General features: G+C 35.9%; 1 protein-coding gene across 5 annotated transcripts; it reads right to left on the reverse strand.

The window, feature by feature from the left end:
• Positions 1 to 10,593: 10,593 nt before the first annotated feature.
• On the reverse strand, positions 10,594 to 24,350 carry LOC114463810 (complement receptor type 2). 5 transcript variants are annotated; one of them, XM_028447613.1, is made up of 13 exons: positions 24,276 to 24,350; positions 24,093 to 24,191; positions 23,653 to 23,838; positions 22,515 to 22,614; positions 21,014 to 21,084; positions 19,602 to 19,784; positions 16,174 to 16,221; positions 15,945 to 16,043; positions 15,735 to 15,815; positions 13,400 to 13,438; positions 13,274 to 13,315; positions 13,118 to 13,169; positions 10,594 to 10,968 (listed from the first exon to the last, which is right to left on the reverse strand). In XM_028447613.1, the coding sequence occupies exons 2-13, from the start codon at positions 24,181 to 24,183 to the stop codon at positions 10,905 to 10,907; spliced, it is 1,056 nt and encodes a 351-aa protein (XP_028303414.1). In that variant the 5' UTR covers positions 24,184 to 24,191; positions 24,276 to 24,350; the 3' UTR covers positions 10,594 to 10,904. The 5 variants fall into 5 exon arrangements, with proteins under 5 accessions (XP_028303414.1, XP_028303417.1, XP_028303416.1 ...); XM_028447616.1 differs by adding an exon at positions 11,973 to 12,048 and having other exon boundaries at positions 24,093 to 24,344; XM_028447615.1 differs by having other exon boundaries at positions 15,735 to 15,812; positions 24,093 to 24,344.
• Between the last annotated feature and the right edge of the window lie 1,864 nt (positions 24,351 to 26,214).

Below are 26,214 nucleotides of genomic sequence, written 5' to 3' on the forward strand. Positions count from 1 at the left end.
TGTACTGGCCTGAGGAATCATTTTAAATAACTCTTTAGGTCACAAAGTCCGCGGTGTGCCTCTAAGTGTAGACGTAACGTGTCCCATGTGTTCCACCTGGACACAAGATGGTGAATGAAATATCACAAATGAGTACAAGTGAGTAATGCAGTGTTAAGCTTCAAAACAATGTCGAATTAATTTAAAACACTTTAATTCTGTTAAAAACTCATCAATATGAAAGTTTACTATACAAACAAGAAGAAAGGGTTTCAAGCTCTTATTTGTAGATCATTTCCTTGGCTTGCTTACTGTAATCCAAGTAAACACGTCTTTGTTTAGTCTGTGTCTTTAATAGTAAGTCCTCGGACAGTGACTCATGCATAAAGTGTGTACACGTTTTCACAAGCTAGGCCTACCACAGCTGGACTGAACACATCAGAGTTAGTCAAAGCATGGTTTGGTTGAATTAGGAATGGATCGTGTTGTCGACCTCATATTTAACACACCCTGTGACTCACTGCTGACGGTGGATGGTTACTTTCCTAATGTTTGTTGTTGCTGTGGAAATCCAATGATTGTTGGCCCCTAAGTAGAGCCTATTCCTGGCACCAAACCTGTAGACACCACCGACTAAAAAACAACAAAACCATCACGTCATTCAAAGATGGCTTTTCTATGTTCTGAGATGCTTCTATGCAGTTTGAGTAACATTTATCTAATAGATGGCACTGGAATTTCATTAGCTAACCTAGCTGAACCAGTTTAGTAGCTTTAACATTTGAATATCTCAGCAGAGGCTTAATGAGCTTGGGAGCAACCTTTTAGTTTCTGACGTACAAACAACAAACGTCATATCATAAATATCATGACATCAGAAAAGAATCCTACTCACGTAGAAGTACTGCAATTTGACTGAAACTGCACTCAAGTACAAATAAGTCATACATAAAATACTCAAGTACAAGTAAAAAGTAGCTCAACTAAATAGTACTAAAAATAAAAGTTGCTAGTTACTTTCACCCCAAACGTTTTATTTTGGTAATAAATCTTGCCACGGTTCTCTTACATACAGTAAATATATCATGTATAAAATTGCACAATTGGAACTTTATTTTATTTCATGGTTTGTCAAAATGTACAACTATTTTTTAAATAAAATAAGACCAAAACATTTCAATTCAAAATAAAAAACTGAGGGAAAAAAAACAAGCATTCACTGCTGTTTAATCTGGTTGGTCTATGATGTGATGCATTTGATTGTTGTCAAGGTAATTACATTTTGTTGTAGTTTCACAATGAACGTTAATAATTTTAAAACAAAAAAAAAAAAACAATTTACTCAGTGACAATTGGCTGTAGAAATGTAGCAAATTACTTTACTTCTTTTAAAACATACTTAAGTACAAGTAAAATGACTGATTTAGAAATACACTCAAAAAAGTACAAGTACCCATAAAATCAACTCAATTACAGTGACATGAGTACTTACCAGTTTCTTTCACCTCTGGAAAATAATGCTAAAGTTTTTGTTTCTGTTTGTTCTTGTTTTGCTTCCTGAGAAAGTATTTATAAATGCATCCATAGAGGTAGAGAAGAGCTGTTGTGTTGACGTTACGTAACTATTTGTGATGGCTTATACTATAATTAGAAGTCAGCACAGTTTTAGGAGTCGTAGATTGTGCCATGGTCTAGCATTGCCACCTTACAGTGTGGCCATCATTAGTTCCCTTCCTTGTTCTAAAAGATTGAAACCAGCTAAATACTACAGGGGACCTTCTGTGAGCGTCTATCCCAGCTCATATGGCAGCTATTACATCCATAGCCTCCAGTTAACCTAACCTATATTCATATTTTTAACTAAAGGAGAAAATGAACTGAAAAAACCAAAACAGAGAGAATATGCAAACTTCCAATAGGAAGTTCTAAGTAAAATGTATTTGTATAGCGCTTCAAAGTAGTAAAATAAATAAAATAGGTAAGTATAAGAGCATGTAATGAAGTAAATAGAGTAAAAGTATAACAAACACAACGCTAGGTCAGGTTGGATTAGAATTGTTGCTGAAACAAATAGGTTTTTAGATGTACTAAAAAAAGAAGTCATCTCTAAAAATGAGGGTACATTTCAGTGAAAAAGTGAGGCATAACAAGCTAATCATGAGTCGTGTTAGTTAACTAAATCCTCTTCATGACCTCAGCCAAGGAAGTAATACCATCACCAGCAATGATTTCATTGTTTGTCTGTTAGCAGGATTACATCAAAAGTACTTAAAGTCCTTAAAGCTGATATCCGGAGTTTCTGAGAAATCTGTTTATTCTTTTGAAATGCAAAAAAAATACCTAACTAGTCTTTTACTATGATCTACTGCCGGTGGTCATTCATATACATTAATGTATACAAGTCCCTCCTTCATCCTATAGACCCTTATACAAATGATTGCCGACTGTGCCCAGCCAATAGGCTTCGACTTCCTGTTTTTGAGTCTGTCAATCAAAGTGAATGTGGAACTGTGCACGGAAACAAGGCCGTGCGTCACAACAGCAAACAGGTAAATATGATTTTGGCTATTACCTGACCCATAGACCTCTATCAATGCGACCTTGTTATGTTCCACAATTCACGTGCAGAAAAGTAGAGGCGTGGCTTCTGACATTGCGACGTGTCTCAGAAACTCCGGATAGCAGCTTTAACAAAACACAGACTTTTAATTCCATGGAAGGTTTCCATTTTAATCTGGAGGGGAACTGGAACAATATACTATTTCTGGAAAAATCCATATCCTTCACCATCGTTGGCAAAATTTCCAAAATTCCTATCACGGTTTCTAAGTGATCAATATTCATCAACTTTGACTCAGTTATGTCGGGCTGGTTTCTCAACTATCTCACCAAGTTGGATCAGATCCAGAATGTACATTTGATCTACACTTTTGAAAAAAATAAAAATTGGTGTGTTCATATATTTGGATCTACTGCATTGTTAATAATGGGGATAGAAACTTATTCTGAGGCTTTAAAGTGTGAATGGTCATGGTACCATGATCAGGATCACTGATCCAGATAACTACCAATATCTGCCAAAGAGAATTGGCGCTTGGCGGAGGTTTGTGCAGATCAAACAAGACTTATCCTTCAAGATAATTTGTGTGGTTTCTACAAGGAAAAAAACACTCAAGTCTGATCAGATACTGTAGCTATAGTAACAGAAACTGCTGAGTTCCAGGTTAAATCCTTTTTACATTAAAAATACAGGTAGCTGTCCAAGGCCGTTGCCAGTGAGAGAGGGAGGGAGAAAGTTCTATCTGTCTGTTTATTTCTTCTATCACTACAGGCCAAACATACCATAATAAACCCCATTGCAATGTATATTTTCACATGGAAATGTGTTACATTGGGAGTTTATGATTGAGTGAAAGGATTTGCTTGAATAAAGTGAAAATGAGCCACTTCAGTTAAATTAATTATTAATACGAGTGGTGGTGACGGTGCGTATGCTAAAAGCTGCTCTATGAAAAGCAGATGGCACAGCATACACACTAAACATCTGCTCTTTGTCTCATGTAGAATTCCCAGTGGGAACCGTTTATGTCTTGTTTGTCTTGAGCTTAAAGATCTCATCCGCTCTACTTATGAGAACAACATTAAAGAGGAGATTTAAGTTGATTAGCAGCAGGGGTTTCCCCCTTTTTTTGCCACACTCTTTAGATTATATACTTTGGGGAAATAACAAGGGAGAAGTCAGTTTGAGGTGCTAGGTTTGGTCAACAATGCCACAGCAGTCAGAATGACAGTGTGGACTGTCATTTTATTCTTGTTTACCTCGCGTGTAAAACTGCATCACTTCCTCTGTTTGAAGTCTGGCTGCCCAACAGGGTTAATGAAGGGTTCTCATGCACTTCCTGCTCTTTGTGCCGTCACTTTTAAAGACAGGTCACAACCTAGCAAAGTTTAGACCATGACTGACTGACTTTCTATTAATGTAAACTTTATTCATTATTCATTATTGTCAAGTTGTTTTGACACATGACGGAATAACAGAAAATTAAATAAAAACGACAAGAAAAACACAAAAAATGACTAGAAAACCACAGACAAAATGACTTTGAAAACATACAAAATTACATCATAACACACAAAATGACAAAAAAAAAAAACAAACCACCAAATGACAAGAAAATACACAAAGTGAAAACAAGAACACACAACACATAAAAATGACATGAAAACCACAGTCAAATTGACATCAAAACACATGAAAATGACTTCAAAAACACACAAAATGCCATTAAAACATAAGAGAAAATCTTTGTTCTTTCCTTTAATAAGGTTCAGGATTGACATTAATTTCTCTTTCCAACATTAAATGGGACAAAGTGAAGATTTTCAATTGCTAATAAATTCTTTTCTCAATCAGTTTTCCACTTAATATTTGCCTTTAAGCCACATTTAAAATCAAATACAGTATATTGATCACAAACACAACCAAAATATATCATATTTATGACAAGCCATGAAATAAAAAGCCAAGTAAAATACTGTACAGGTTAAAAAACGTTTTTATCATATACATATTTGTGTTGCATTAGTAAGAAGATGAAAAAGAGAGTTTTTTTTCCGGTTTGGTTAAAAACTTGGATAGTTTAACTTGTATTTTTAAATGACGAACAACTCTGGAGGTTAAATGAAAATGTATTTATCAAGAGTCAAGACTTGCTGCCCTCGCAAACCTTGAGTTTATCTCTTGCTTCATAAAGATCTTGTCCTGCCAAATGTGTTTCTAAATGTAAAAAACACGAGTCAAGAACATTTCCATCCCACAACTGTCTTGTAATATAAACTTTGTGTTTTTAACATTTTTGGAGTGGTGCATTAGTCAAACATGTCTCATGCTGTTGGGTCTAAAGATGAGAGGTGAGATGTGAACACTGCTTTCCACAAACGGGCTGTATCCTTATCCTGGAGCTTCCATCCTGTAAAAGTGACAGGTGCTGAGTAACATACGACTGCTGGCATGTGAAACTCTGAAAAGCCTTGGTTTGTTTCAGTTTCTGGCAGTGCTGATACAGAATGAGCCAGGATGGGTGTGGTGACGTACTTTGACTTTTTGCGATGGAAAAAACCCAACGTTAGGGAGGAACAGAAGGATCCTGACCGCTGTTTATCATGAGTGAGAATGTTGCTGAAACGGCCTTCAGGTTTCCTGTTGACACTTATCTTTCTGTATCTTCACTTCCATTGGTGTATCCTCTTCTGATGATGGACAGTTGAATCATTTCCTCTGTGTGCGACTACGACTAAATAAAACTCTTTGCTCCCACCGCCCAGTGCAGCACTACTCAAGTGTTTTAAAGAGTCCAACTAGAGCAAAAACAGACTGAATCCTCACATTTCTCCTGTGACAAAAATGTTAATTTTTAATTCGTCAAAAACAAACTTTAGGCTTTTAAAACTATGTTGACAATTTTTCATTTACATTAAAACGTTAAGTTAAATCTGCCTCATCTAATCCTGAACAATTCCCTGTGTTGCGTAACAAGTCAAGTTGTGCGGGTCACCTTTCCTACAGGCTGGATTCTCAGAGTTTCCAATTTTCCTCAAATAATTACAATATGGAAAGGGGTGTGAAATCAGTGATATCAACCATAATTAAGCTCTACTAGCACTCAAATGTTGGAGTAAAGATCTTTTGGTGAACTAGTGCAAGAATACACCTCACTAGTGAAGCACAATCTGAATTCTGACAACTAATCAAAGTGGATTTCCTAAGGAACAGTTGAATAAATGAAAACTTAAAATACAATTTAAAAAAGACGACAAAAATAACCATGCTGGAATTACTACGTGGAAGTCAAGGAAACTTCAAAGGAAACATCAAAGCAATCAGGAGATCAAAGTGGATTTCGTAAGCAACAGTTGTTTCAAAAGATGTAAAAACAAAATTAAAATCTGGACTATTGTTCTTCAAATAATGTAACATTTGCAATCACAAATCTTAGAACAGTGATAAAGCTCTTTATGAATGAAGAGTAAATGTTCTATTTTTCATGCTCAAGGTTCAACAAGGTCATTCTAGCGCCATCATCCCCTCACACCCCCTCTGTAATGACGCAACGCCCTCCCAGTTTGGAAACCATTGCTCTACATCCATAAACACTTATTATATATGAATTATTAAGTTGTGAATGGACCGTGTTCTGGCATGCATTTTTTCTATTAAAAATTGCATATTTAACCTCCAATTGTCACGAAAAAGGGGAGTATTGTTGGTTTTTTAAACTTGAAACCTATTCGATTCGTTGATTCAAAAAATGTACACCAACAGATATATGGGCCTCTCATGTGTGGTTGGTGGCCATTTTTAAAAAACGTTTATTTTAGGTACAAAGTGTGATCTCACTTGTGTCTTAGGATACACTTATTTCTATTGGCCTAAGGTACTTCCAAGCCAAAGGGGACCTTTGCAGCATGATTTGAAGTCAAAAGTCACTAAACCTCCCTGCTATATTAGTAAAGTTTACTCATGCACGGGTGTACCAAAAAACCTAAACGAGCAAAACATTTTATTTTTTTTTACAAGTACTACTAGTGCACACAAAATGTCACTAGTAGTGCTCGTAGTGTGTTTAGATCTACTGGTAAAGCCTAATGCAAATTAAGTAGGAAGATTATAACCAAATCCAGCCCCCTCATTGGTTGTAATTTTTCAAAAGCCAATGGCATGTCTGACTTTGCTTTTACCCGCCCCCTTATTAGCATGTAATGCTTAAAAGCGACACATTTTGCTTTTCTAGTAAAGTGTACTCGTGCACAGACCAATGGCAGAGCTGGACACAGTTGCCTCTCAGAAGGAAAAACAACCATGTGCCGATCATTGTTTACAGCATTTTCTTCATGGGCGGCCAATGGGTTGGACTTCAAGCGCGTTTGGTCAATTTAGCGATGACGCCAACCAATCCTCGGTTCGCATCCCCAATCCTGTGCGCGGTTAAACCACGTGTGTCAAACTCATGGCCCAGGGACCAATCCCAGCCCATTGGAGCATCCAATTCGGCCCACAGAAGACAGTAAAAATAACAGTGAAAACATGAATCATTGCGTAAATGAAACTCAACAATATTTACAGGGGCTCAAACTTGTCCCGGTGTTTATATTGCACGATTGCAATCATTTTTTATGTGAAACTGTTGAAAAAGTTCAAGATTCTTGCAAAATCCTCAATATTTTCTCAAATTATTAGGTAATATTTCCAATAATTAAATAGAAATTGGTCACAAAAATCAAGGAAATTTAAAGTGAAGATCCTGTTGGGACTGATATCTATCATTTATTGCTTGGATATTGTCGGTACAAACTAGGGCACAATAATGTTGAGATTACACATTTTCCCACAGAAAATCTGTGGCCCACTTGAAATCAGGCTGCTCTGTGTTTGGGCCCTGAACTAAACTGAGTTTGATGCCCTTGCGTTAAACTGTGTCAATGTGTTTTGCACTCATTTGTAAGCAGGCTTCCCTTATAGCTGAAGGACAGTTTTGAGATGGCATCCTCGGGCCAAACAACACAATAATATGGGTGTGAGAAAGGCCCATACGATAATATGCTGACTCGTGTGTATCTAAGTACAAGGCTAAGCAAAAAGAAAAAAAAAAGGTCAAAGCACAACCATAACAATTACTTATCTAAAACATGGGTGGATCATACTTTGCATGTCCTTGTAGATTCATAAATGTAACATGTGGCAAACTGTCAGACAGTTGGTGGGAGGACATGTGTTCTTTCACTCTACTAAAGGACAAGTCATGGCCTTGGGCATTATGTACTGTATTCTACAGTTTGATTATTTGGTGGTGTGCACTCTCTCCTGAGCCAGAAGATCTCAAGCAAATGTGTCAAACTCAAGGTCCAGGGGCCAAATCTGGCCCTTTAGAGCAGTGGTTGTCAATCTTTTTGGGCTCCAGTACCTCCTTTCTCTAATTTCTGAATCCTGAAGTACCCCTTTTTGTCCGACTACAACATCTTGCTTAGGAAACTATTTAAAAACAGCTATAGAGCTATAAATGGAATGAACGAGTGATAACACACATTTAAAAAAATCTCATTTTGTAAATAAGTGGAAAGAAACAGTATTTAGTGCAGTGGTTCCAAATCTTTTTTAGATCGTGACCCCATTATGATATCAAGAATTTCTGGCGACCCCAAATACATTTTTTATAGACTTAGTTTTTGATCATGTTTGAGCTCGAATATTTTTATTTTTTACTGCATTTTAGCTAAACTAGATATATATTTCACAATGTGAATGCATAGGTGTAGTTGTTTAATAAATAATAATTAAAACATTTCAGAAATCTATTTAATTTTTTCAGAAATTTCAGGTGACCCCATTTAAACTCCAAGTGACCCCACATGGGGTCCTGAGCCCAAGGTTGAAAACCCCAGATTTAGTGGCTCCTGAATAGATTTATTTCTATGGTTTTTATTATTTCTAGTAATCTTACACCTGGGGTGTTAATTTTCCTCTCTCACTCAAGTACCCCCCGTAGTGCCATCGCGTACCCCCATTTGAAAAACACTGCCTTAGAGCATCAAATATGCACCACTGGGGAAAGTAAAAATGACATAAAAACCATGAATCATCGTGTAAATTACAAACTAATTCAGTTGTAGACATCTTAGGCCCTCAAAATACACAATATATGCAGGACCCCTCATTTTCCCCCCATTGCTTTTATGACATGATGGCTGTTCTTTTTACCTGCAAATTTTCTCAATATTTCCAAAATTGTGAAGTTTTTCTTGAAATGATTCCACAAAAATTCCCCAAATTTAATAGAAAATGCTCTCAAAACTAAGAATAATGGATGTGAAAATCCCACACGGACTGATATCTGTCACTTATTGCTTGCACACTGTAGGTGCTTTATATTACAAACTAGGGCACATTTATGCTGAATTAATGCTTGTTTGTTTTTACTACCAAAAATATGTGGCCCACTTAAGCTCAAACTGGTACATATTTGACCCCTGAACTAAAGCAACTTAGAACTGTTGTTAAACTAGTAAAAAATCACAAGCTGTATTAATTCAGTGATGCTTCAACCCAAAATGTCCCAAAAAAAGCACTTGTATGACTCAGCACAATGCTAATATTGAATTGTTTCCTATTTCTTTTTTTGATTGAATGACATAGGGCTGGGCAAAAAATGTATTTAATCAATTTATGAAATTTGTAGATAAAAACTATTTTTATTTAGCAAATTTGAGTTTAAAAAAAAAGAAAAAAAGTTGAAATTTTATTTAGTTTTTTCAGAATTTTTCGTGTTCCGTCCTTGTGGGTTCCCGTAGCGCGATGTGAGGCCTTTGAGGAGGCTACATGTGTGCCACAGGCATGTTTCATTATGCTGAGATGCTAAGGGAAGAGTTTGTTTTTTTAATTGTAATGTTATGTTATAAAATATGTAGTTATCTGATTTCTTAATCAGAAAATTTAAGCTACTGTGAAGTTACTGTTGCACTTTTGCTTAAACCTGGGTTAAAGCTTGAAATTGTTGAATGACAGAGCCTCATTTACTTTTTATTTTGAGATTGTTCTATGCATTTTTACTCTTGAGGACAATCACAGCAGTAAAGTTGCACTTTTGACAATATATCTGATGTCTGCAGTCATTTACAAGTGCACTGGGAAAAAAATAATAAAAATCTAAACTAGAAAAATGTGAGATGTTTTTTTTTTAGGCAAAATCACCCAGCCCTATAATAAAATCATTGGAAGAAATACAATTATTGAGACTTATATGTTGTTTGTATTAGGGTTCTTCATTGTAGGATTCCTAATAAATAACACACCCCATACATTTGAACTAAATAGGCACACAACCAACTGATTACAACTCCGTTGTGGGCTGTGAGATGAGGTGGATGGAGGATGGATTCTTCTACAATACAACCTCTGTTTTCAAGAATCAGAAATCTCCTCCTTATAATAACCATTACATTGTGTGCACGTGATAGTGTCTATCTCGATATAAATCAAATTGAATAATCAGCTGGAGTTCGATCACGATCAAAGACATTAAGAGACAGAAAGTGAAACCTGAATACTGAAGAATAGGGAGACCCTCAGTTTATCCCCTAAAGGCACAGAAACTTCTGACATGGCAGCGTTCCAGCCAACAAAGAAACAGTGTCACCACATTTTATGGTACTTTTTTTTTTGCGCTGTTCCCCACCCCTGCCAGGATAATGCCTCAGTCTTTTTCTGCAGCCCAGACACTGAACGCATTCATCACATTTCTCCTGAGAAAAAAACCCAACTTTCAACCTTGTCAGAATATAAAATATGCCTATGCATGTGCTTTAAATTACATTATTCTTCAGACTTTTGACATTGTCCATATGGATGAAGATTTAAAGTTTTATAAATTCCTCTTTAATATTCTTTGCTACGCATTTATCATGTTGATCATTTTTTGGATAGTAAACATGATCCATTGTGCTGTCATATGCACGATCAAAGGCAAAAAGATGCCTGGTTCTCATGAAAGCTTCCCGTGATGATGGGAAAGTCTTGCTAATTCAGAACAATAGACAATCATGAAAAGTAAGGAGGCAAAGAATGTAGCAGATTAGATCTTTATCCGTCTCTTTTCAGTCTGCAAACTGAATTAAAGACATTGTTAGGGTTCTGCTCTGATAAACTGGAGCATTATTAACATATAAACACAACACTGTAGTATTCATGAGTGTTATGCTTTTAATCCATTTTAGAACATAAATTATAATTAAAAAAAAAAGCAGTATAGAATATTTACATTTTGTGTTAAATACTGTGACAAATATAAACCAATACAAATAAAAAGTGCTTGTGTTTGATGGAATATGGTACATTCAATGAGGTTATGACGCCGCTCAGTAGGTTTGACAGTTTATCCTTCATGATTCCCAGATTCCCTTCTTGAGATCGGTGCAGCTCCGTTCATAGGGACGGTTCTAAAAAAGAAATGATACAAACACTTTAAGTTGTGTTTATCATTGATTCCCTCTTGAATGCAACAATTCAACAATTATTAAGGTTTCAGCAAAAATAAAATAAAAAAGTGAGTTTTGTGAACTTTAGAGTAACTAAACCCCAAGGTTTTGGTTGATGTTTGTCAAGGCTTGAATTTTAAAAAAAATGCCTTAATTATGGGCGTGGCTCCTGGAGCAGTTAAGACACGCCCACTGTAGACTATAAAATCTCCAAAGAACAATCTATGCCAGTTGTGACTCCATTTTGATATCACAAATTCCTGGCAACCCCAGAGACATTTTTTTTTTTTTGCATTAATAGTTTTTTGAAGATGTTTGTTATACTGTATTAGAAAAACTAAAGTATCCAAGATTAGTGCATAGAGTGACAAGATGTGTCAGCTCAGATAGTTTTATACTGCATTTTAATTTGAACTAGATTTATATTTCAGAAAGTGATTAGATAAGATTATGAGTGGTGTTTTATATTGGAAAAGAAAAAGAATTCATTTAAAATGTATTTTATATCAGTAAGTCTTCTATTTCTAGACATTATAGGCGACCCAATTTGAATTCCAGGTGAACCCACAAGGTTGAAAAACTATCTATTCTATGCTAACTAGCTACTTAATACTCAATATTCCTCTCTATTCACTAATTCTCGCAATCTAAACTACTCGCCACAGATTGAGTCCACAGGAGCTAGATTTTCTAGAAGGGGCGTGGCCAACAGTGGTGGTTTGTGATGAAAGTGGTATATCTCAGCCAATAGCAAAAATTGATTGTAATAACTTGGTTTCAACCCATAGAGGGCAGTCATTCTTACAACAAAATACGCCAAATTTAAATACTTTGACTTAATTGTCAAGATTTGAATAATAATCAATCAAAAACACTACTACATATTTAGATACATTTTTGGTTTTGGGGTTTAGTTACTCTTTAGGGTTTTACGGAAAGTGAAATGCAGAAGAATTGATGAATACCTGAGTGAAGAAGGCAATCTACAGATTTTGGAACTGTAATAACTCCGGCTTCCGGTCTTCTTTGGTGTCATATGAACTACGGTGCCATCATAGGAGTTGTGTTACTTTTCAGTAAACATGTCATCAGTTCACCAAATGCTGTGTTATTGCCTTTATGTTTAATATTCCAAAGGTTAAGATGTTAGTCAATGTAGCATGAAATACACTGCATGGGCTTCAGAGTAAGGTTTCTGTAAACCCTCTTAAAAGTGGGCCAAATGGTGACACCCACCCTAGTGGTCATCAAATCAAAGGAACAATAGTTAATATAACCACTGCATTTTTTATAACTCAAGTCAAAAAATGACAATCTGAGGTTTACAGAAACTTACAAAGCAAAGATATTAAGTCGCAGAATTTTTTTTTAAAATAATATATTAATGTTTTATTTATTCAGACAACTTTTTTCAGGAAATGTACTTTGATAAATAGCATATGCCTTTGATCTTTGTCAGGAGATCAAAGTACACTTTCTGAAAAAAGCTGTCTGAATAAATGAAACCTTAATATATTATTCAAAAAGAAGACAATTTATTATTATTTTGTTTTACTTTTAAAAAAAACATTGAAGTTAATAGAATTGTTAGGAAGTTATATAGTAAAAACCTTAAAATATGGCCAAAAAATGTTTTATTTATGCATGTGAAATTATGCAAATGTAGCTTTGCGGACCAAAAGCCTGAAACCCAAAGCCCAAAGCATGTCTGTGTGTAGTTTTGCATTGAACTACAGTATATTATGCTAATTCCACCCTAGGTATTTCTCTACTTAATGCCCATGTCTTTGTTACAGCTGGTTTTATTCAAGAATTTCCTGTTGACTTCCCTCGTACCTCACCAGCCAGGAAGCTCAAAATTCCAAATTTACATCAACAGATTAAAAGCAGTAAAGGAATGCAGGAAGAAGAAGAAAAAAGGAAAAAAAAAAAAACTAAAGTTTCAGAGTTACAGCCTGTGTGCCACATTGTTGAAGAGAATGCGTTCAATGCCGTGAAAATGCGTGAAATTTTAAATGTGTGAAACTTAAAAAAGGCCAAATAGCAGAGAGCGTGCACGAAGGATTCAAAGCACATGCAATGGGAATAATGAGTTAAACATGGTTCTCACCCTTTTCTCCTCAGATGGTACTTGTGTATAAAAAGCACAACTATACAAGCCACTGGAACACACGCACGCACACACATATACACACACATTGCAGCTTGTTGAGCAAATACCGTAAAATATTGTAAACTATAAGTTAAAGAGGAAAAGTTTGGTTACCTAATGCAACACCGATTACACTCAGTATTACAGCTGTATAATCTGTATTAAAGAACAAATTTAAAAAGGTGAAATTTACCATAACACTTGTATTCATTCATTTTCCTAACATACCAAAGTACTCACCTGTATTTGTGTTGTTTTTTACATCTACAGTTGGCTTTTCTGTAGGAATGAAGCACAAATATCAGTAAGCAAACCAAACACCACATGAAATAAAAAGATCAAAAAGCTCATGAGCAAACCAGTTGTTCAATTATTATATTTGTAACCATGCACAAGGGTTTGGACGTCATATAAGCAGTGAAGAACTAGGATAGAAAGTAAATATCTGATCTATGTTTTCATGCTGTAGTTTAATCAGATATCATACGTTCTACTTCATCAGCTGCTGGAGACTATCATTTTTTTTTTTTTTTTATCAGATAAAGACGAGGCTGCATTTGAAATGGCACACTAATGCACTACACACTCAATGAGTATGTACTGTCTACTTTAAGTATGGTTAGGATGATGACCGCTCCCACTGAACCTAAAGCACGCTAAAGCTTAATATCTGTTGATTTGCCACCTTTGAAAGTTCTGAAAACATGAAAACATTTCAAAACAAAAGCCCTATTTATAAAAGTGTTTAAAATTGATGGAAGACAAAAAGAGATGCTTTTATTTTGAAAATGGGATGCTTGACTTTTGGCTTGAAGCCGGTCCCAGGATGATTTTACATTCTGCTTGCAATGCATCATGGGGTGGTTGAACACGACCAGTGTGCCCATCGTGCATACTTAAAAATGACCAAATATTGTATAAATCCAGGTATTTCTCGCGTACTTAATCTTTGCATACACCATCTAATGTGAACGCACTACATACATATTAAGACATCAAACTTCGTATGAGTAGTACATCCATGGTGTAGGCTTCATAAATAAATATATCAAAGATCGTCTGCTTGACAAAAGATGGAAAAGGTTGAAATGTGTTTTCATCTCTACTCTAAACATTTAGTTTATTGACATTGTTGGAGAAGTTTTGAGCATTGCATTGTGGGACATGGATTCCTGTAAACGGATGCATAGGTGTGTTTTTACTTCATTCGTATTGTGTATTTCTTGTGTTTGCACCCCAAAACTGTGCCAAAGTGACTTCCCAACACATTTCTGGTGTTTTCACAGACACAAAGTTGTGGCAAAACAATGACAGATGTTTATTTTGAAGTTTACAGAGAAATATTCACGTGGGAATACCTGGAACAACCAACAAAAATGTAGTCAAGTAAATCACTGTCCTTCTTGTCTGGTGAAGAAACACAAGAAATCAAATTAAGAAAGAAGTGAAAACACTTCACTGCATCTCCACATCCCACAATGCAATGCATGAAACTTTTCTGACAATGTCAGTAAGAGAATGTTTACAGTAGGGATAAAACTTTTCAGCTGCAATTTTAACCTTTTACATCTTCACTTTTTCAACCTAATGATCTTGGGTTTATTGAGCTATGATCCTACACTATAGATTTATGTAATTAAAAACTATATGCTCTCCAGCAGCTTTAATGTAATGTGCAAGTCAAGTGAAAATAAAAAACAAGAACAATAATGAGAAAGAGCATTTAACGTTAGAAGTTAAATTTGCTTCTGCACACATTGTGCACTTCAAGTTTACATACACTTAAGTTGTACACCTCGTGTACACAAACATTCCATCTCATAAAAGTGCAATAAAAATGTACTCCATGAACATTTTTGTTACTTCCACTGCATCAGATCTTTTCAACTACTTCAGATCTATCCATATACAGACATACAATTATTTATAATTTTCAAACTGTTTTTATGTTTGTATGGACTTTTTGTGATGAGAACCCTGGATTTTTTTAAACAACAAAAACACCAAATATGCAATATCTCAAAAAAAAAGGTGCAAAGTGAAATATTTTTGATGAGGATATTATAGCCTTGACCATGACAATAATTGATAACATAATTGATTTTAATGCATTATTATTTTTGGCACAAGGACAGTTTTAAAGAAAAAAAATAACACTTGTACTCTTGGTGTACACAAACAGCCCATCACATAAAAGTGCAATAAAAATGTATTAATGTAATATATTTTTTTACTTTCACTGCATCAGATCTTTTCAACTACTTCAGACTTATCCATAGATATAAAAAATATTATAATTTTCAAACCCTTTATATGTTTGTATGGACTTTATCATGAGAACCCCTAATCTTTTCAGCAGTAAAAACACTAAATATGCAGTATTTCCCAAAATGAGGGCTGAAGTGAAATATTTTTGATGAGGATATTACAGCCTAAACCGTGAATTTTTTTTATTGCAGAATTGATTTGAATGCATTATTTTTGGCTCAAGGACAGTTTTAAATAACAGTCAAGTACAACTTAAAGCTAAATATTCCGTGTGATAAGTGTGAAATTTCAGGACATTTGTCTCTACCTTGAAATGAAGGTGGTGCAGTTGGTTCAAGACTCGGTGAAGTAGAGTTACTCTGGGGTCTCAAAATGTCTTTGCCAACTTCTGAACAAAAGAGAGAACATGCTATACTGTATATTCTGTGATATCAGCTAAAAAGAGGTGCACACATTTATCTGTGTAGCATGCAACATGCTCACAGACATGCAACGGCGTGCAAAGATCATTCTCTACCTCGTCCTGAAGGTGGGAAAGCTGGTGCTGTGGTGGCTGTGACATATTTATCTCTGTAAGCTGTGGCTGTGGCAGACAGTTCTGCAGAATTGGATGCTTCTGTGATGCGAAATATAACCAATGCTGTCAAAATACTTTATCCTCAGGGGAAATGACAGGTGTTTCTTTTTAGGTTTATATACAGTACAGTGCTGATTGAAATATTCTCCAGCTTTTTTCACTTCTCTACCTTTCACTGGAGATGTAGGAGCAGTTATTCGGTCTTCTGTTGTCACACCTATGAATAAGAACATTGCTAAGTTTATCTGGGCTGAAAATAAACACCCTCAGTGGCGGTGCAGTGACAGCGTGCTCATCTTTTCATTCTGCATGCAGATCGAACAGTGGCAGGAATACAAAGAACGGAGCATTCACATGCTTTCTCTTTTTTTTTTGATCATGTCTACAAAGAAAATGTCTGTGTGTATTTACCAGATAGATGTAATTAACTTCTTTGTCATATTACAACCACCAGCTTAATATAAAGTTAATCTGGCTAACTTGCTATAAGCCATGACCTGGTGAAGTAAGATTTAAATCTCGACAGTTCGTAACCCACCATTTTTGATTTGTTAACAACTAAATGGATAAATATCCATGTGAGAGTCAAAAAAATACAATCAATCTGGTTGAAATTAGTCATGAATCAATGTATTAATTTTTGTTAACATGTTTTATTTTCAATTATATTAAATAAAGACAGCATAAAACAAGCCTGATTTATTTTGTTTTTTTCCACCTCGTCTGCACATTCTGCAAATGCATGTTTTATTATTACAATGAAATAAAGACATTTATTTTATTGCATAGTTGTGACCATCACCAGCCCTAAGGAAGAGTAATAAACACTTCAATAAAGGGAAAATATAAAAAGAGATGGTAGTGTTGTACCTAGGTGAGGGGAAAGGGAACAAGGGAGAGGGAGTCAGGGTAGGATAATGGAAGGGGTGGGTGTTTTTTGTTTGTTTGTTTTTTATTTAAGTATTTTGTGCATCTGGAGTAAGTCAGATTAACTTAACTTAAATTGAATCATAAAAAAATATTTATCTGATTTCTAAACATTTTTTAGTTATACACACACAATGTTCTGTTGCAAGCTAGTACGCCTTGAATAACAGATGTCTTACTTAGTTGCTTCAAAGGCGTGTCATTACCATAACTACTGCAGTTATTTTACTTAGCAAAATATTTAATCAGTGACAATAAGGCTCTAATGTTGTGTAACTCGTTTTCATTGGCTTACAATTGTATGCGTTTCAAATGAAAAAGGTGTGCCATGGCTCACAATAGCATGACAAAGCATCTGGTTCACAGAAATTCTGCCGAACAATGAACATCCACTGAAACACTGAGTCAGCATCAAACCATTCAGAGGGTGCACAAGCATAGGTAGGCATGTAGAAACTGTAGCGTATAAACAATATACAGTATATGGTATACACAACAAAGCCATGAGTGCCCAGACAAATAAAAAAAGAAAAAAAAACAAGCATAAACATGACAGTACCTCCATCGCAGCTTCTACAGCAGAGATGAGAAACTTTTATCACAGCAGGGCCACAAATCCACAAAGTGAATTTGTAAGTTTTGGGGTCATTTTCTGTGTTATTGCTGTTTTGTGAATCTTTTGTGCAGATTTTTGGGTTTTTGTGTATTTTTTTGGTCATTTTCTATCTCTAGTCATTTCTGGATTTTTCATTTTGTGTTATTTTGTAGTAAATGTGTGTGTTTTTAGGGTTATTTTCTGTGTTTCTGTTGTTGTTTTGTATATTTTTGCACTTGTTAGGTATGCTGACATTTTGTGTATTTTGTCGTTTTGTATCTGGAATCATTTTGTGTGTTTTTCTTATCATTTTGATTGTCTGGAGTCATTTGTGTATTATTTTGTCATTTTGTAGTACATTTATGTGTTTTTGGGGTCATTTTCTTTTTCTGTTTTTGTTTTGTGTATTTAGACGTTTGGTGTATTTTTGTAATCATTTTTGCAGATTACATATATTTTTGCTGACATTTTGTGTATTTTTCTTGTTAATTTGTATGTCTGGAGGCATTTTATACATTTTTATGTTGTTTTGTGTATTTTTGTAGTTAATTTGTTTGTTTTGCAGTTATTTTCTGTGTTGATGCTGTTTTGTGTATTTTTTTTAGTTGTTTGGTATATGTGTTTACAATCATTATGGCAGACTTTTGTCATTTTGTATAATTTTGTTGAGATATTATGTCATTTTGTAGTACATTTTTGTGTTTTTAGGGTCATTATCTGTGTTCCTGTTGTTGTTTTATATTGTTGTACGTTATTGTAATCATTTAGTAGACTTTTGTTGTTTTGTGTATTTTGCTAACATTTTGAGCATTTTTGTTGTTATTTTGAATGTCTTACAGGTATGTATTTTTCTGTTATTTTGTGTATTTTTGTAGTCACCTTGTGTGTTTTGAACGGTACATTTTGTCTATTCGTGTTGTTGTTTTGTGTGTTTTTGTAATCATTTTGCAGATTTCTAAGGTTTTCTGTGTTTTTCTTGTAAATTTTAAATATTTTTCTTATCGTTTTGTATGTCTAGAGTCATTTTGTGTATTTTTCTGTCATCAGGTTTGTTTTGTATATTTGTGTTGGCGCCACACAAAACTAAAACGAGGGCCGCATGTGGCCCGCAGGCCTCCAGTTGCCCATTCCTGATCTACAGGATGTGTCCAAAGCAAAGCAATGAATGAAAAGCAAACATGAACATCCGACACCATTAGACCACACATATGTTCTGGTCCATCGTGTGTGTGATTAACTAAAGACAACATGATAAACTATGAAGGTTTTTAAGCTGAATTCTTTCCAAACACCCGCTGTTTAGACTTCATTTCTTATTTTACAGCCGTTGGTGTTTATCCTGGCCCACTTTCATAAACATTCTTTGTTTTTAGGCAATGCAGCCTTCACTTATAAGTGAGGTTTGTGCAATAATCAACATTTTTAAAAAGCCTTGGCCCTCAGCAGGTGTGGCTCTTCAAACAATAAGAACATGTATAAATAAAACTACATCACCAGTGACAAACAGAACATTAATATTACCTCTTTGTTTTGAAAAGAACAATATTTTTGTAACAATATTGATAAAACTACCAGTGTGGTCCAATGCAACACACTTTAAACTCTATCACAGCAGGGGCCACATAAATGTGATTTTATCTGATGTGAGGGCCACATTATCAACATTCATGTCAGCATTTATAATAATGACCAATGTGAGTGATAATACGCAAGAAAAAAGGGATTTGTCTTAGTCAATTTTTAACCTTTTTGTGGGGTTTTTTAATGTAATTTTTTGTGTTCTTATTCCAATTATGTGTAATTATCTGATATTTTCTGCATTTTTATTGCCGATTTGTGCATTTTTGGGGTCACTTTCTATTTTTTTTTTTTAATATATATTTTCCTGTCATTTTGTGCAATTTTGTTGACAGTTGTGATTGCGTCTGTCTTTGTTGTCATTTTGTGTTGTATAAATCTTTTGGTGTACTTTTGGGAGTTATTCTGTGTACTTTGTCGAGCTTTATATTCCTTCTAGCTTCTTTAAATATAATTTTTGGGGATTTATTTTGGGGGCTCAAATGCAGTGACCTCACCTGAGCATAGGGGAGGAGGAGAATTGTATTCCCCATCTTCGTTGCACATAATGCGGTCGGGCCCCACCAGGGTGTGTCCTACATCACAGGAATACAGGATTTCTTCTCCATACTTTGGGTCATCGTGAGCATCCCATGATCTTCTGCCATTGGTTACTTCAGGTGGTTTTTCACACGTTATGACTAAGAGAACAGATAAAAACTTTAGGTTATGTATGAGTGAGATGTCTCACTAAGGAATGCAACCTCTGTCTACATTCCACTGAAGCATTTATTTCAATATGCCAATCCTGATTGGCCGGTGAAGCATGTCCGTCCACTAGGGGGTCACCCACCTCCTATAAAGGGAGGACACGGACAGACGTGTACCCTTCAAAATAAGCACATCTTCTCCTCGTTCAAGCAAGAAGGGTAGTCTGGTGAGACATCTCACTTATATTACTCATAGAACCGGGGTTATATACATAACCTAAGGTTCTATTTTAAAATATTTTGTGAGATGTCTCACTACGGGATATGGAAACTCCCGTAGTGCAGACATGTTTATCGAGCGGTACCAGCCTCCAGGGCAGAAGTCTGATCACATCAGGACAGTAAAACCGCCCGTGTCACGTCCATATGCGGCCCTCGCTCTAATTTTGAGTGGCCCCTGAAGTAAATCCACAAAATTAGTTAAAAACACACACAACAAAACAGAAAAATATACACTAGCCAACATAAATACACAAATGACTCCAAAAACACACAACAGCAACAATAACAACAAAAAAACACACACGAAATGAATACACAAAAAATGTCTCCAAAATCACAAAATGACAACAAAAATATCCAAATTGGCTTCAAACACACAAAACAACTAAAAACAAACAAAATGAGAGGAAAAGCACAAAATAAGAAAACAAATTACATAAAAACAATACAATAAACCAAAAACACATGAAATGACAACACAAATGTGTTGTTCTTCCCTGTATTAATGCTCAGATTGGTCATTATTCTCAACACTGACATGAATGTTGATAATCTGGCCCTCAGATCAGAAAAATCACTGTTTTGTGGCCCCACCTATAATAAAAGTTGCCCACTTCTGCCTTAATGTTTTCTAATGAATACTCTGTGCTGAAATAAACACATTTAACACTAGATTTGACACTCAAACAGCTACACACACACACACACACACACACACACACACACACACACACACACACACTTATTACTGAGTTCACACCCCATTACATACTGTACATGGTTTATCAAAAGCTCTTCTATTTTTTCATATTGAAAGAAAATAGACTTTTTACTTTCATCAGGAATAAACAACATTACTTGTACAGTATAATACAGTGTCATTATAGAGCTTTCTACCTGCATTAGAGACATAGAAGTAAGAACTGCAAGTCACTCACTTTCACATTTGCTTCTTCCACTCCACCCTGTGCTATAGCACTGCTTGTAACTTGATCCACTGATCTGGTAACTGGCAGAATACAAAAGAACAGAGAAGAAAGTCAATGCACACCAAGTATCCAATGTCACGGTAGTGAATCATATAGGAAAGGAAAGGTAGCTTTAACTCAAAGTTTAATTCAAAAAGTACATAGAGACAGCTTTGAATCATTGATGAGCCAGTGAAAAAGCATACGAGCCAAATGCCAGTTCGTGGCCATGTTTACATGGGAGCTTTAATTCCTCTTTAAACTGGCCTTGTAAACACTTCATTCCTAATGCTAATTTATTTCCGAATTAAACTTAAATCTGAATTAGATGGCTGGTTTATTCTGTTTTCAATTCCAAATTAAATAATTCCTCTTTCTTGTAAACACTTAAAATTTAAAGCCGCTTTAAGTTAATTCCAGTTGTTTTACGCATGTGCGACTTGCGGCGATGACGCGTTTGGTGACGACATAATCCAACATGGCGGCCCGGACTAGATTCGACATAATAATAATAATAACAATAATAAGAGCCTTAAAAGACATGGATATAATGAAAAAGTGGATGGACGGAGGCATAAATGTGCGGAAATTAACACATGGACTTATTAAACACACATGGAGATCAGCAAACTGAACGGCTTCACCGGATGGGTGATACTAAAGCGGAGTAAAAGCGTCCCCGTACTGCTGCACAGGCTGTAATATCACCAAGTTTATCAGAGTAACGGTTGTTAGATCTTCTATCTTTACCAGGGAGTAAATATTTATTCCTGGTTATTGTTTTACAGAGTTTTACTGGTGAATAGCTCCTATCTCCTTTACGCTCCGTGGACCAAAGTGTGTTATTGTTGAGCTGCTGTTTTAAAACTACAATCAAAATAAAGGTGAAAAACAGTTCTCACGTGTGATGTTCTGTGTTATAGCAGACGATAAAAGGTTTGTTGTGTGTTTTTCCCGATAGACGTGATACGTCATGCTCTCCCCCGTCCAATCAGAGCCTTCCCAACCACCAGACCTAAAACGGAATTACCTAAAGCCGAATAAACCGGTTTTCCATGTAAACCTTAGTTCGGGAATTACTATTTCCATGTAAACACGAAGCAGAACACTTTAATTTTGAATGATTTAATTCGGAATGACTAATTCTGAATTAAAACACATCATGTAGCCGAGGCCAGTGTGTAGCACCTTTTGGCAAAATGAAGAAAAACTTTATATAAATAGGAAAGATGGTCTCTGCACTCAGTGATGATTCTATTTCTGTATCAGGTCACAGGATATCATCAGACACCCTGTAGAGATCACCACCACCAGTCTGTGGCCAGACAAACACTAATTTTGCTTCGTCAGTTTACCAGAGTCAACGAGTCAAAGACTCGAGTGACGGCAGCACCATTTCAACAACCTCTTATTTCAACACACTGAAATAGCAGGACTTAATTTCCTCATAGAAATAAACTTCCAGACTCACCCTTTATCACATGTGACCCTGATGATGTCTCCAAACAGGGTCCCTGCACTGATGTTGAAGCTCATGTGGGGCTGAGGTCGAGGAGGACCACAGTCCTTCTCTGAAACACACAAATCATAATCAATTTATTGGCAGCGGACCAAATGACAATCTTTTTAATTTTTTTTGTCTACTGTAAGGTTGTCAAGGGGCGGAACATTTCTACGAGAAATTAAACATTTTTAAATTACTAATGCTGATATTTTTGGATCAGTTTTTCTCAAATAGAGGTACGCGATGGTACGACAGGGGGTACTTGAGAGGGTAAAAAAATTAACAAATTATTATTTTAAATGTTGGGCACACGGTGGGTTAGTAGTAAGCACGTTCTCCGGCTTCCCCCCACAATCTAAAAACATGACTGTTAGGTCGATTGGAGTCTCTAAATGACCAGTAGGAGTGAATGTGAGTGATTGTCCAGGGTGTACCCGTCTAACGCCCAGAGTGAGCCGAAGAAAGGCACCGGCAGACCTGCGACCATAAAAGCGGGTCAGAAAATGGATGGATATAGTTTTTATAATGTAAATTTTTAGTACTGATAGACCGATACATTTATACGTTTTTTACGTGTATCAGCATCGGCCAATGCGGGCTGCTACGTTTCCCGATCCGCATTAATTACAGAGAGCAGAAATATTTTTGACTTGTTCTTGTTCTACATCACCTGTTTTTAATATTTGTTAAATTTTTTTTACTGGTTGTCGTTCTACCTCACCTTTGTTCATTTCAATAAATATTCCTTTTTTATAAAAAAAAAAATTCAGACTCGTACCATTTGTTATCATCATTGTGTAATTTTTATGATGTAAATTGAGGGAGCAAAAGTAGTATCGGTTCAAGAATATCGGCCGTCCATATCGGTCATCGGCTAAGGCTGATGGAAAAATGGGATGCTAATATTAATGTTTGGGATATGTTAGTTATTTTAAAATTACTCCCAATTTTAGGTTAAGTCTAATAAATAATTTTCATATTATTTAAAAAGTTCAAGAATTCACAAGCTTATGTTCATGTGGATATTTTAGGGTAAATCTTCCACCTTTTTCAACCTTATAATCTGACTTTCTTGTACACACACACACACACACACACGACTTACTTTTGCACTGTAGATCTGGATGAGTCCAATTGTCATCAGTGCAAGTTATGACTCCAGAGCCACTTTCCAATAAATACCCATTGGCACATTCTAGAATGACTATAGTTCCCTCTGGAAAATCATTCATTAGAAGAGCTTCATAGGTTAGGACAATGTTTTCTAGTCCCTGAGGTTTGGGGCAGTCCGCTGGGATGGAAACACACACATCAGCAGCTATTATACACTTTAAAATACACGAAAAATAAAAGTAAAATTTGTACTTTACAATTCTTATAATTACTTTAATAAAGAAAACAAAACATTTACAAGTTGGATAATGAATACTGAATTATTTTATTTAAAAGTTGGGAAAAAAAGACGTGAAAACATCTATTTATAGAGCACTTTTGGGTTGATAACAGTTATCTTTCAGTGCAGACTGAGGCTGGATAGTTACTGACCTGATGCCTTCAACACCCACAGGGTCAATAAAAAGAAGAACGAAGGCATACTCCGAGTCCGCGCTCCACATGTTTCCTGTGAAACGTCCATAGCGGCTTCTTGAAATAAACACACACGGAGTTAAAACAAGTCCTCATCGGCTTCTGGTCCACACTGAGCTGGACTGGTTCACATAAACTCACTCCAGGCTGTTCCTGAGTGACTGACAGCGAGTCTGAGCCGTCCGTAGTGTCCATCACCACTCAAGTCAAGTGACATACAACAGGACGGACTGCAGTCTTTCAAAATAAAAGCACGCATTTCCGGTGAAATGCGCCATGCGTTTCCGCTGGTTATCTCAGGAAATTATATTTTATTAACCCAACCAAAAAAATTGAAAATAATAATAATAAACTCCTCCCAGGCCCTGAAAAATATTAAGCAAGCAGGTCAGAAAATGGAAGTATGGGATAATAGTAAACTGACGCATGAGAGTAAATTCTTTCCTAAAAAAAAGTTTAATACATAAACTAATTTTGTATTACTAGTACAGTGCCCGTTGGAAGTATGTATTCATATCGTGGAAGCTTAAGTAGAGTTGTCAGTTATGGCCAAATGAGTATGTGTTTAAAGGTTGGATGTACAAAAAGGTGTACATACTCAGTAGTGTTATAAAGGGGTATATTTGCAGGTGCAAAATAAAATAGCGTGTGCGATTTCCCTGGTTTAATTCTATGGTACATGCGCATGATAAATGTGTTTGTTTTTGTTTTTTTGCAGATTTTTATATATTTTTTTATTTGGTGTATTTTTCTGCAATGTATGTTTTTCTGAGTCATTATGTGTATTTTTGTATCTTTCGGTTTTCTTTTTGTGCATTTCTTTGTGTAATTATTGTTTTTTGTTGCCATTGTAGTGTAATACTGGAGTCATTTTGTGTATTTTTGTATAAATATTTAGTTTTGTGTATTTTGGGTCATTTTCAAATTTTTGTTGTCATTTGGTGTATTTTTCTGTAATGTATGTTCTTTGGAGAAAAGTGCAGTTCAAGGAACAGTAAAGATACTGGGCAGAACCCTCAAGCTCCCAGGCCTCTGGTAGAGGACCCAAGCTTGGAGGAAAAAAGAGACCGCCCGCGGAGGGTGAGGAAAAGTTTTTTTTTTTTTTTTTTTTTTTACAGTATATTCAGTATATTCTTAGTTTCCTGTAGGCATTTGGCAACACCCTTCCTGGTGTCTTGCGTCCCCAAGGTTGAGATCCCCTGCTCTATAGGTCTGGATTTGACCCCTGGGCTTTGAATTTGACACGTGTGCTTTACAGCAGTGGTTCTCAAACAATTTCATTTTTTAAATAAGTTGAATGAAACAGTATTTAGATTTAGTTCTATCATTTACGGTATAATTCCTGCATGGTTTGGAACCAAAGCTGACCCTTGTATTTTCAGTTCATGTTCTAATCAAAATAATTTGTGTGTTTTGTTTTCGTTTGTCTCTTCTTTTTATTATTCAGTATATTTTTCTCTAATTTTGTGTTTTATTCATAATATTTTGTGAGATGTCTCACTATGGGATGAAACCTCTGTTTGCATTCCTTAGAAACATTTATTTCAAGCGCGTCCGTCCACTAGGGGGTCACCCTCTTCCTACAAAAGCAGAACACTGACAGACGTGCACCATTCAAACACCTCTTCTCCTCTCAGCTATCTTGCATTTTATTGCCAGCTTAATTCAATTAAACTTTATTTATATAGTGCAAAACACAACAAATTCCTCTCAAAGCGCTGAGCAAAATATAAAGTCCATAGTAACTGTCCAAAGGCGGTTTCTGTTTATTCCAGTCGACGAATGCTGGCAGAACTAGCGCCTGCTCTAGACCACAACAGGTCAAGAAGTAGGTAGAATACAGCTCTTACTTTGCTTGGTAGGTGCTGTCCTTCACTGCCGAAAGGTCGTGAAGGACAGCTTCGGCTGACGGCTCCTTCTCACGCTGTTGTTCTGGCACACGTTGGTCCCCAGCGGCTTATTCACTCCGGTATTAGCTCCGCTGCAAGCTCCTTGCCACAAGGCCGGTGCGTTGACCTCAGCACATCTCGCTGTCGTCTCGGTTCCACTGCCCTCGGCGTCTATGGGCCCGTGCGCACGT

Source organism: Gouania willdenowi, chromosome 5 (assembly GCF_900634775.1).
Source record: "Gouania willdenowi chromosome 5, fGouWil2.1, whole genome shotgun sequence".
Lineage (NCBI taxonomy): Eukaryota > Metazoa > Chordata > Actinopteri > Blenniiformes > Gobiesocidae > Gouania > Gouania willdenowi.